Source organism: Rana temporaria, chromosome 1, assembly GCF_905171775.1.
Source record: "Rana temporaria chromosome 1, aRanTem1.1, whole genome shotgun sequence".
Classification (NCBI taxonomy): Eukaryota; Metazoa; Chordata; class Amphibia; order Anura; family Ranidae; genus Rana; species Rana temporaria.
In genome coordinates this window covers 45,665,457-45,678,620 of record NC_053489.1, presented here as the reverse complement: position 1 = coordinate 45,678,620, position 13,164 = coordinate 45,665,457, and the positions used below count along the sequence as shown (strand labels likewise).

The following is a 13,164-nucleotide window of genomic DNA, read 5'->3' as shown; positions in this document are numbered from 1 at the left end:
CCGTTGTACACAAAAGAAAAACGTTCAACTTTTAATTATATACAAGAATTAAGGTAGAATGTTTACATTAAAGCATAAGGATAGTCATAGATTGATAGACATTTCTTCAAGGGAGACAATTGCCCATTTCTCATGTAACTTGCCCAAATCGACTGACACAGTGAATGGTGGCTGTCAACTGCCTTTCCGTGTTCTCGCTTCTACAGTAACTGCGTATTTATAGGTTGTCATGAGATTTCATGGCTAGTTGACTGGCTGTTATGGTTATTTACGGTTATGGTTATCTACTGTGTTAGTCGCTGGCCCAGCACAAATACACAGCAAGTGAATTCATAATTTCTGAACTGCTTAGGTTTTTTGGGGTCCATAACTCAGAATGTACTGAAGCCAGAGGATTACAATAATGGACAGGTGGGGGTTGATTTACTAAATCTGTAGAGTGCAAAATCTGGGGCAGCTGTGTATGGTAGCCAATTAGCTTCTAACTTCAGCTTGTTAAATTAAAGTGTTACTAAACCCAGGATCCTGCGTTCACTATATATGGTCTCCCATAGAACATGGAAATGCAATTATTTTAGTAAATATCTTTTCTCATCAGTATATAGCAGTCTTGTGACTGCTATTAGTGTCTGATTAAAGCTTGTAGGAAGAGTTTTCATTCTACTCTGACTGTCCTATGAGGCTGAACCTCTGTCTGGACAGTGATGATTGGCCCTGTGCTTATCACATGCACCAGCCCAAGAAAAACAATGCTCTCCAGCAATACACACCAAACGGAGCATGTGCAGAGTGACTCCAAATTCTCTTTCTAATCAGGAGATGGTTAGGGGACAGTGGAAGAAGAGGTGGATCAGACAAGACAGGTTTAAACAGCATATTAGTATAACAAGCAGGCTTTACTGCATATACAAACTAATTTTACTGTCGTGGGTTTAATACCACTTTAAGAATTATGCTCTCCAGTATTTTCATAAGGAGGAGGTCTGTAATGACAGCTTAGGTTTCTTTCATGATAACTTTACTTCAGGCCTGGTTCACACCTATGCAGGTTGGCCTGATGCATTTTCCAGGTGTGTTTTGAATTTTTTTACACACGTTTTTGACACATTTTTAATGTTCTTTTGATGTGTTTTGTTTTTTTGGGAGGTGTCTGTTGTCTTGCAGGAGAAACCAGCAAAAACGCAGCAGAAACACATCAAAAATGCAAGCACTGCGTCTTTGATGCATTTCCATTACAGTTTATGGAACCAAAAGCGCAAACCTGCTGTGGGAAAAAAGTCATTGGCCATTTCCAAAAAGAATTAACAGTGGGAAACGCACAGGTGTGAACGTAACCCATTGGAAACCATGTTAAATGGACTTTAGCGTGTTTCTGCAAAACTGAAAACACACTGAAAAATGCATTGGTGTGAACCAGACCTTAGGGAAGTCAGTAAAATGGAAACACCTGTTCAGCTTCACTGCCTTAGAACTGCTGTGCAGCATAGAATCCAGAAAATGACCACCTCCCACAAAGCTTTCTTAACCCCCTTGACGGTATCCCCGAGCGTGACTCGGGGTTGGTTTTCAATGATAAGATCGGTATCCCCGAGTCACGCTCAGGGTGGACGTGCAGAGTGTGCAGCGGCGCGGCTTACCTTTCGCTGGATCCACAGGCAAGTTACTCACCTTGTCCCTGGATCCAGCGATGCCACCCCGCTGTGTGAGCGAGCGGGACCTCCTCGCTCGATTCACAGTCTCCCCGTGTGCCGCCGATCTCCGTTCCCTGCGACGTTACGACGCACGGGGACGGAGAACGGCGCCAAATTCAAAAAAGTAAACAAACACTTTACATACAGTATACTGTAATCTTATAGATTACAGTACTGTATGTAAAAAAATACACACCCCCTTGTCCCTAGTGGTCTGCCCAGTGCCCTGCATGTACTTTTATATATAAAAAAAAAAAAATTCTTTCTGCCTAAAAACTGTAGATTGTCCAAAAGTGTCCCTTTATGTCAAAAATGGTTTTAGAGCAGCTAGAAAACAGGAATAATAAATTACAATCACTTGCAGAAATGTGCGATAGCGATTTGTGGGGAAATTCGTCATAAAAAAAAAAAATAATGACAGCGACAATTCTGCAACTGAGCAAATTTCAGTGATTTTGAGTTGATTACATTATTGAATAATTTTTATTATAATTATATTATTATTTGTTATAATTATTTATAATTATTTATTATATTATAATTTATAATTTTGTTTTAAAAGAAAAATCATACCCGAGATGCCTATTAGACTCTGGTTTGGTCAGATTTAAGTGAGTTATTTCTAAAAATTACAGGCCTACAGTATAAAACGCCAAATTTCCTTGCAACGTACCGCTTTTGGTACGTAATTCCAGACAGAATCATACCGCCAGGGAGGTTAAAGAAAGAATTTATTTTGCTTTGTGCTGGCGTGGTATCATTTACAATAAATACAAACTAACTGCACCATGTTCAACATTTCTAACATCATTTAAGAGCATTTGTTAACAGCCTCAGGCATGCCAGAATTGTTGTGCAAATGCCATATGAACCCCACCCTAGGGTAACAAAGTTGCAGGTGAAGACACACTGAGCTTAATTTAACTTTATTAAAGAACCAAACTTTTTTAAGGTTTGGTTAGAATCAGGTTTTAGAAAGTCTGTCCGTTTAGAACAATATTGCTGGAGATTTAAAGGGTAAAAAAGGGGGGAGGAGTATGCCTGTATATCAAGAATGATGTACAAGTGAATGTGAGGGATGACATCACTAATGGAGCAAGGAAGGAGGTGGAATCCTTTTGGGTAGAGCTTTAAAGGGAGGAGACCAAGGGGAAAGTAATACTGGGAGTATGCTATAGGCCCCCTAACCATAGGGAGGAGGGGGAGGCGGACCTCCTATCACAGTTTGGAATTGCAAGACAATTTCATGGGTCAGATGGTAAATGCACCAACAAGAAACAATGCGTTACTAGGCGTTACTAGGCCTACAGATTACTAACAATACAGACCAGATAAAGGAAATAGGGGGCAACTTAGGAAACAGCGATCACAGGTCAATTTGTTTCAGCATAAATCACACTAATAGGAAACACAAGGGTGGCACTGAATTTCAAACAAACCAATTTCCCTAAACTGTGCTCCTTGGGATAAAATCTTAGGAACAAAGAGCACAGAGGAAAAATGGGAGTGCTTTAAGAGCATATTGAATAATGGTATTGGCCAGTGCATCCCAATTGGAAATAAATGTAAAAGAGCTAATAAAAATCCTGGGTGGCTTAACTCCAACATAAAAATGCATATAAAAGCAAATGAGAAGTCATTTAAACAAAGGCTGAGGGGTCATTATCAGCATTCCATCTTTACAAAGAATGTAATAAAAAATGTAACAGTGTAATCAGGGCAACTAACATACAATACGAAAGGCACATAGCAGAGGAGAGTAAAAAAAATAAAAAAATCTTTAAATAGTAAGAAGCGGAAGTCAAGCCCCAGTAAAAAAGCGAATGAAATTAGTTAAACAGAGACACAGAGGAGGAATTTGCGTCAAACAAAGGTAATTTGCGTTTACTTTTTTAAATTTTAACAAAGCATAAGGATTAGCTTTGAGTCCTGGATCTAACTTTTTATTTGGCGTAGGTGCATTCAGCACAAGTACATTGAACAAGTGTACACATACATCTACAATTGTCGTTGGAAAAAAAAATTGTTGTGTATTGATTGTGATTGGCCACGCCATGACCACATGTTAAAACCCGCCATACTGTATTATCAGAAGCATCTGAGTGCCAGTTGGTACACCTCTTTAACTCTGAAGCATTCCTTTTTAGGGAAAATACTGAAAAAGCTTCCGACTTTCTTGCTACCCACGATGTCCTGGGTTCAGAACACTCCGTCTTTCTGTATTAATCACGTTCTCTGCAGCAGAAGTCGTGGCTGCAGCCTCTAAAAATATTTGTTTGACTGTCTACATTTATAGGCTTCTTGAGGGCAATAAACTATCCCAGATCACATATTATTCTTACCCTGGTCAGCCTGCACTCCATGTTTTTCTGGCCCTCTGCCACTGGCATGAAAGCAGCCTTAGTCCACTGCAGTTGGTTTTATTTCTCATCTCTTACAGTTGCCGAACTTCAAGCAAAATGCCAGCCAGGCTTCAAAATAGTTTTGTCTGTTCTGTGTTATTCCACGGCATGGTTTATATTAATCTTAAAAATCCACAAAAATCCCTTCTGTGTCTTTGGCCTGGGCGCTGGTTCATTAGAAATGTAAACACAGGGAATGTCTGTTGGATTCGTAGAAAGTTACAAGAGGGGTGAAGATTTTTTATTATTTTAAAAGGCAAGTCCGTCCATTGAGGTTTTATGTGGCCTTAGATGGTTGTGAGCACCTGTACTTCAAGCATCCAAGACCTTGGGTACTCTAGCACCCCTAAATATTGGGTTTGACCATCCCACCATCATCATCTCAGCAGTGCTTTGCAAGTCCCCAGATATTTCCCAGCAGCCAGCAGACATCTTGGTGTATTAGGAACAATTAGGGTTTTAGATTAGGTATTTAGAGAGAGGGCTAATGACACCCAATGAATAAAATAAAGAATATGTTGGCCAAGCTGAAGATAGATGAGATAATAAAAGAGGCAGGCTGGCCATTCATTCTTAAGATTCAATCTGACATGGACCTCTCTGCCCCAGTCTGCTTGAAGAAGGTGCCCAATTTCTGTTAAATACTATCCATGCCCGTCTGTACCCCATCCCAGGCCCCGCACTAGTAATAGACTTTTCTTAATAATACAGGATCTGTGTTATGTTTCATTGTTGGCTACACTGCCCAGGAGGGGTTACATATTATTTGTTATGCAAAAGTAATTCTGTCTCTTGGGGTACCTAATGCCTTTTACACACGGTCGGACTTTTGACCATGCAAAAGTCCGTCGTGAGTCTGTCGGAAGGTTCTCTATCTAAGGTCTGTCGGACTTCTGACAAAAAAAGTCAGATGGAGGCTACACACGGTCGGACTTTCCAAGAAAAAAAGTCTGACTTTTTTTCGCGGAAAGTCCAGCCGTGTGTACAAGGCATAAGTCTTCCAAAGTATTTTTAAGATCAAGACTAAAATATATAGTTTGCTTATCTAGTGTGCCAATAGACTAAATGATGCTACTTGAAATATGTCCATGGGCTGTGTTGTAGATTGGACAGCCCTGGTTTTTACTTGTGGTTAGTCTAAAGCATCCATTTTCAACCAGGGTTCCTCCAGAGGTTGTTAGGGGTTCCTTGGGCTGTGGAAATTGAACTCCCATTTGATGGTGCCTCCATAGCTCTGGGGCCAGTGCCATGTGGCAGAGCTAGTAGCATGACTCCAATTACCTTTTTAGCTGCCTGTAAGAATAGCATTCTGACCACTACAGTAAGGTTTGCATACTTATTCAACTATATCCACCAAAAACTTTTTCAAATGACCCCAATGTATTAATTTAACCAAGTGTTGATTAAGACCTAAAAACTATTTTAGGGGTACCTCTGGGGAAAAAAAAGGTTAAGAAAGGCTGTTCTAGAGTGTTTCATTATAGCTGCCAACCCATTCCCCTGCTCATTATTAGTATTTATAATCCTTAGTCAGCATACTCCCTCCTGCCGGCACTGTCCCGTTTTTCCAACTTCTGCCCTTTATCTTTGTCCTTTCACACTAGCTGGGTGACAGGTTCATGCTGACTTAATGTAATGAATTATTGAATCAGTTTTCTATTTTGACTTGGCTACCCTTTTGTACAAATAAGTATCCGTTCCTAATGTCTGCCCCCTTTTTCCTAGGCATTCCCAATTATTTTTTATTCTGTTTTTAATTTTAAAGCTAATGATAGTGAAGTTGAAAATTCAGGCAAAAAAAATGACAACCGACCAATTAGAAGTGCAAATCCTACGATAAACAGCCGTATTTGTGTTTAAAATGAACCTGTCATGAAAGAATTCTGTAGGCTTCCATGCTGACCTCTCCTTTTGAGAATTTCAAATATATTGGTTGTCTATGTCATAGGTTATCATAGGTTATCTATCCTGTCATGCTGATGCTTTGGAACCAATGCAAACTCCTTACAGACTTCAGGTCAAACCTTAAGCATCTTGTACCATTTTATCTTGGTTGATCTTTATAGTCAACATTCTCTGCATATCATAACATCAATGATATCAGAAGATCTTAATTTCCCTGTATTCATTGCAATAAATGTTTTGCAGCAATCTGAACACAAAGCACAGCGTTCTGCAGTTGAAATCAAAATCGGCAGATGAATTAATTCCATCCTCTGCAGAGCCGGGCCTAAATTAACGTTGCACTTATTTTGAAGTTCGCGTGTTACGATTAGCATCCCCCAACCTAGGACCGTTCCTCCTGTACAGGGATCCGGAGGTGCCTGGGCATCAGATAGCATAATTGCACCGTAAATAAGTGGATAACCAGCCGCGTTAATATTTTTGCTCATAAAAATGTAACATGAATATATTTGACATCTACCTTAGCAAACAAATTAATGCTAATTAAAGATTAATGCAATATAATTAGCATTAAAATGCAATTACATTACGGGTAAGTGGACCAGGAATAGAAACCTGTAACATGCCTCCCTGCTTGTTCTAACACTCTTGCTTTTGTTTTTTCTTTCAGCGAGCAGAGGAAGCGGACCATCGGGAAGCTCGCAGACTGGGGATGCGCTGGGTAAAGCTTTGGCCTCTGTAAGTTTATATTGGTTCTGTATTATTGATTACCTCTTTGATTTGCTGCTAATTGGCTGGTAGAAGCTGATACACTCCAGGCATTCTTTTTTTGTCATTGTCTTGAATTTGCATGTGCCAATTTGTATTAAATACAGTTTGTATTCTTTGCGTTATCTGTATACAATATTATAAACATAGGTAGATTCATATAGATAAAAATTCAGCACTCGTATATTAAGGGGAATCTCAGTATGTCTCAGTTGTATTATAATCAATTTCCAGGCAGATATAAAAACATCAATTCATGCAGTTGTGTATTCATTAAAAATCTTCAAACTAATTTTTATATAGTATTTTCACATCAACCTGCAAAAGGGAGATGGGTCTACAGCAAGGGTCTCCAAACTGCAGCTCAGGGGCCACATCTAGGCCTGCAACAAACTAGGGTCAGTGACAAATCCTCAATATGCACAGATTGAGGATTCACATCAGCAGAGACTGCTGACGAGGTCTCTGCTCTCCACTTGCCCCCCTGCATTGTCCAGTACAGGTTTTCCCTTGCTGCATTGGCATCATCTTCATGGTTGGTTGCTAGGACCGCTATGAACTTCCTCCACCCAGACCTGCTCCACCTCGAAGTTCCCACTCTGCTGCTACAATCCTGCTGTAAGCCTTACAGTGGTAAGGGCGACTCTTATAGGAACCCTAGTGTAAAGGGGCACTCTGATGGAGACCATGTGATGAGGTGGGGGGGTGTTGTAAATTGGGGGCTTTGATGGGGATCCTTATGCAAGGAGGACTCTGATGGGGATCCTGATGTAAGGGAAGACTCTCATGGGGACCCTGAAGTAAGGATGTAGGGACTCTGCTGAGGATCTGATGTAAATGGGGGACTTTGAGGAGGGTCCTAATGTAAGGGGTAAAGGTAGGTAAAAGGAGTGCCCAATATCCAATTAGAAGCAAAATGAAGGTGAATATGTAGTCGTTTTATTGAAAGTAGCAAAAATTATGATGATTAAGTCAACGCAAGAGTAAAACAGCAATTATCTGGATTTCAGTTTCACAGACACACCAGTTTGGGATATATCCCAACTCACCATTAGCATACAGCCGTAGCCCTGAAGAAGGGGGAGTCTTTGTTCCCCCAAAACGCATTGGCTTGATTATCTTTTTTTGCTACTTTCAATAAAACGACTACATATTCACCTTAATTTTGCTTCTAATTGGATATCAGGCGCTCCTTACCTGCCCTTACAAACATATGTGGAAACGACCTTGAGGCCATACCCAGAGGTAGCAGCCCAAGCCGCTCTATAGGGCTTACCGCCACCCTTCTGTTTAAGTTGGGTCAGAATCATTGGGAGCAAATTCTCTCAAACCCCCCCCCCCCCCCACCACCACCAATTCCCAACTCAGACTCTGATGGGGATCCTGATGTAAGGAGGGACTCTTATGGGGACCCTGATGTAAGAAGAGACTCCAATGGGGATCCTGATGTAAGGGGGGGCTTATTTATAAACCTTTTTTTTTAGCCAGCTAATATTTGAAAAATATATGAATTGGCTCTTCTACTAAAAAGTTTAGAGATCTGGTCTACAGATTTGGGGCGATGTGAATCCTTGTCAGATTTTGGCATCCATATGATAAGTGCTTTCTACACAGAACACAACAGAAGAGAGACCTCAAAAATTGCATTGTAGAGTGCTAGGAGTTTTGAAGCTTAGGAATCTAGGGAGCTGGCAATATCCTGGAGAATGCTGAGTAGCCCAATTCTCATGAGACGATGCTGCGGCACAGCAGATGATCATATTCTCCAGAGATTTGGGCTACTCAACCTTCCCCGTGATTGGAAGGAGAATGACTTCACCCAAGTAGGTGGAATCCAGGGAAAGGTAAGTATATTTGATTTTCTTTCCCCACAGGTTTTTTTTTACTTTAAAGCAGACCTTATCACTGAGGTGCAAGGTCAGCTTTAAGCTACTTTCAGCATTATGTATAGTTGAAACAGAAGTTTGACTCAAGTCTTTTTGTTTCCATTTCAAGATCTACTCACCCGATCACACCAACAACAGCTTCTCATCCAACCCTTCAACTCCAGTCGGCTCTCCGCCCTCCCTCTCAGGTATTTAATTAGCTATTATACTGTATGTATAACACAAGCAAAACATTGGAGAGTCCCTGTCTCTCAATCAGTTAGCTTTATGAATAGGTTAACCACAAGAATCCTCTTTAGTAAGAACGAGTCAACCTTTTGTCTTTAACTATAGTCGCATTAAAGTTTTTATTGCTTAACAAGCAGCACAGCACTTTGCCTACAGCTAAACCCAGACCAAAAACGTATTTTTTTTGCTTTGAAAAGAGCGAGGAAGGGTTACGATCTTTGTCAGGTTTTAATTGCTAGCAGAATGTATGAAAAAGAACAGCCAAACTGCCTTTGGAACAAGAATGATGGTGATAGATGGATGTGGCTGATTGGCCTACTTTGTATAGTGGCTTTGAATATACTTAAGTGTATTAATAGCAGTCAAGACCATCAGAGGCAGGTATAGACCAGGACAAAGGACATTCATAGAAACCTGGTAGTGGAACATTTCATTTGAAACAATAGCACAGACACGTTTCGAATGTTCCAAAAGCTCCTCATCAGGCCTTCATTTATCTGTATTTGCAGGGTGTTCTGTGCTGTTCAACTATTTAAAGTGAGGGGTATCGTTCTAAAAGGGAAACTATCGTAAAAGAAATGTGGGAAAGGGTTAAACCCCATTTGGGAGATAACCTTCACTTCCTGTGTGGCCACTGGGATAGGAAGTAAATGAAGACAACAAGGACACTGAAAATATAACACTTCCCAACACTATGCAAAAAAATACCAAACTACTAATATTAAAGAAGTATTTTTTTCCCCGCAGTAGGAACATGCCAGAAGAATAGCAGCAACATAGTTTTGCTCTATACACAGTACAGTATAAATATACTAATGTGTGACTGATTTCGACATGGAGGCATTTTACATCCTCCTAGCTGCATATGCTGTGCTGGGCACTGGGCACAGACAGTAACTGGCAGCATATGTATTATTGAAACACTTCACATAAGCGTTAGGTCTGTCTATTTGTTATACGAATGGAGAAGACTTTTTTTTTAAATGGCACAGATGGTGGATCAGGCTCCCATAGCCTGCTGCCCCAGCAATTCTGTACAATACAGGAATATAGGAGATTTCACACTTAAGACAGACACATTTGCAATTGTGTTTTTCTTTGCTGCAGTTAATTGGCACCACTTTTGCATCCAACATGACACAACTCTTTGGCAATATTTGCACCTTTGTAATCTACCTGGCCATATTCTATAGAGGGTGGTTGGATGTAGAGCCTGCGGAAGGCTTCCTTTGACAGTCTGTGACTTAAATACACATACTAGAGGGCAGCGGACCAGGTACCGAAAGCATCAATTAATCCCTGGGAAGAACCAATAGGAAAAAACGTTTCTAAGTGCACATAATATAACTGGCTTTTAATATTTATGAGTAATAACCCTGTAAATTATTGATCCAGAAAGCACCTGATTGTCTTAGAACAATGGTTCTCAACCTTTTTTTTCACTTGTGTACCCCATGACAACCCATTTCCATACATTTTGTAACAGTAGGAGGTAAAATGCTGCTGTGTCAGTGGAATGAAGGAGAGAGCTGAGAGGCTGGGGGTCAGGGACTCTATGGGGTGTAATATATTACAGTGGTTTATCTAGTATTATCTAGGGGCTTGTTTGGGGTGTGGCTTATGACACAGGATTCCCTGGATCTGGGGCTTCTATAGGATTTTGGGGCCAATGTGTGTTGAAGGGCTAGGCTTTCCACAGTCTGGTGGCTCATTAGTATGTTGCATTCCAGAGAGGGTCTCAGCAGCACTTTCAGTGCTCCAATGGAGAGTGCAGTTAAGGTGATTGTTGCTGCATAGTGGAGCAGGTTTCATCTGATGGATACACCTTGGTGAACTTCTTGTGTACCCCTGAGGTGGGTCAAGCTGATCCTGTTGGGGCCAGGACACTCAGACAAGCCTTGGGTAAGGCACCTGCATAGTCCTGCACACATTTCCTGCTGTCAAGTTCCTATTGGACAGATAACATGTAGGACCACCACTTCCCTGTTGTCCCCTAGAACGTTCCATTCCAATAATCAGGCAACTGTTCCCTGGCTGTGTTTACATATAGTTAGGCTGTGGCCTGCTCTCTTCCACTATTATTATTTTTTTGGGGGTACCCCTTACAATACCAAGGCTGGAATCACTGCCTTAGGATATCAGGAGGGATTTTTCCCCTGTTGAATAAAATTAGACCCTATAAGTTTTTTTGTTTCCTTCCTCGCCATAGGTTTAGGATTCTGTGAATGCAGATTTTCATTTTTTTTTCTATTGGTTGACTTTGAGAGACATGTGTCTTTTCATTTTAAACCTCACAATGTAAAGGCTGTAGTAATGTGTGCATTATTGAAATGCACATTTTGTGCATTGGAGCACTGTAATACCATTCTTTGGGAGTATCACCCTAACAATCACACTTGTTTTAAGTCTTATTTTCAGTCCATTGGGGTACGTTGGGAGCTCATTCAAATGAATAGGCTGCATTAGATCAGTGCATGGAAATGCATGACATAACGCTTGCATTAAATTCACCCACAGAGATAAGCTCGAGCATTCTCAAAACTCACCTATACCCAACTCCAAAACTTTTTTTAATCCATTGAGCATCGGGTCACTCATGCTTTGCAGCTCACATAGGTGAGCAAAAGAATGTCAAAGAGGTGGCATGCAGGGCGGGATATTACCCAACCTGTAGCTCACTGGAGTAAGAAAAGTGTGCAAGTTCAGAGTTCGGGTAGAGAAGAGTTTGGAGGACGCTCAAACTCATCTCTATTCCCCACAGTGGACTGCCCTGGTTTGAATTGGCCCCTGATAGGCAGAAATATCCATTATAGATAATCACTATTTCCATTGAGGATCAGATTCACCTGCTTTTTTAGCAGTTAGCAAGTTCATTAGGTACTTTTGTTCAGTTTACTTTTGTTACTCATATAATTCATACTTTAATTTCAAGTCCATGTTTTAAAGCACACATGCTAAAATAAATAGACAATACTATCCCTTTAGACGCCTACCAGACTTGCTTTTCAGAAGGAAGTGTCCTCCATTATGTCTCATACCTAATTAACATGGAGAGAAGTCTATTGGGAAAGCAAGGTGGTACAAACAGGAATCTCAAACAATGGTTCCTGTTTGTGACTTCCTGGAGAATTCCTAGAACAAGGCTGGAAAGTAAACCTTTTAAGGCTTCTTGTTCACACCAAGACCTTTTTAGGTTGAAACACGGCTTTTTATGTGGACTGGTTGTTTTTTTTTTTTTTTTTTTTTGCTGAGATGTGAACTTTTAAGCTATTTATATAGATGTGCTGATCCTGCATTTTCTGGACATTCACATGTATGACTTTGAGATTGCGGTGCATCATGTTTTAGATGCGTTTAAACTGCATTACTATTCATCCCTATGGAAGATATGTTTTGCGGGAGATTACAAAGATGTAGCAATCAGAACTTTTTAGTAATGCACTAAGCTGTACTGTATACTTGTATACTATGTGAATGGATTTTCTTCTTGTATTGAAAACCTGACCTGGACCCATCCATTTAATGGCAGAGACCACTAACACACAGCTCCCAGAATTAGCAGTGTATACACTGGTTACGTAGAATCTTACAGTACGGGGGTTCTCTTTGATCTCAGCAATTATCCCTGTATATCCCTCAGAATAACCATAACCTAGATTTGATCAAGGAATCAGTTTGTTTGTGGATCTGTGTTTCTTCCTGTATTTAAATAATGACATGCAATGAAAGAAACCAAAAGACAAATTGAAATTGCTCTGAACTTTTTCAGGTATATGTTATTTTTGAAATCTACATTATTTTTGCAATGGTATTACAGTTTCACAGTATATTCTATATTGGGATCACAGTTCTATAACTGTTTGCGTTGTTCTGTAGGCTCAATAAGGCCCCTCCAGCAGTATATGATGTTTTATTTTTATTTTATACTTACCATTTTCTGATGCCTTATGGCCAGTCACATAATGCATTGGGCCCTTTTAGTCTTTGGCTGTCTTCTGGAAATGGGTGGCTTTGTTGATGCAGAGAGCAGGACTAACGTGACTGCAGAAGCGCTCTCTTAATTAGTACACCATCCATGAGCATAGGGTGCCATGGTGAATCCCCTACCACAGGACAGGGCCATGACACCCTGCACCCTCGGTCTGTCCTTGGTCATCTGGGTTGAGTGACACTGGGCATCATTCAACCTGGAAGACTATGAACATCTTCTGGCAGTAAACAGCTATTGTGGAGGGACAGCTCAAGATTGAAGATATTGTGGTCTCCAGGGGTACATTTTGACAA

General features: G+C 40.5%; 1 protein-coding gene across 15 annotated transcripts in view; it reads left to right on the top strand.

The window, feature by feature from the left end:
- Positions 1-13,164, top strand: part of TCF4 (transcription factor 4) — a 627,840-nt gene that overhangs the window by 545,496 nt on the left and 69,180 nt on the right. For all 15 annotated transcript variants that reach the window (XM_040337356.1, XM_040337391.1, XM_040337364.1 and 12 more), the window contains 2 exons: positions 6,669-6,736; positions 8,762-8,840. In XM_040337356.1, coding sequence (XP_040193290.1) covers positions 6,669-6,736; positions 8,762-8,840 — 147 coding nt within the window. The remainder of the gene's footprint in view (positions 1-6,668; positions 6,737-8,761; positions 8,841-13,164) is intronic.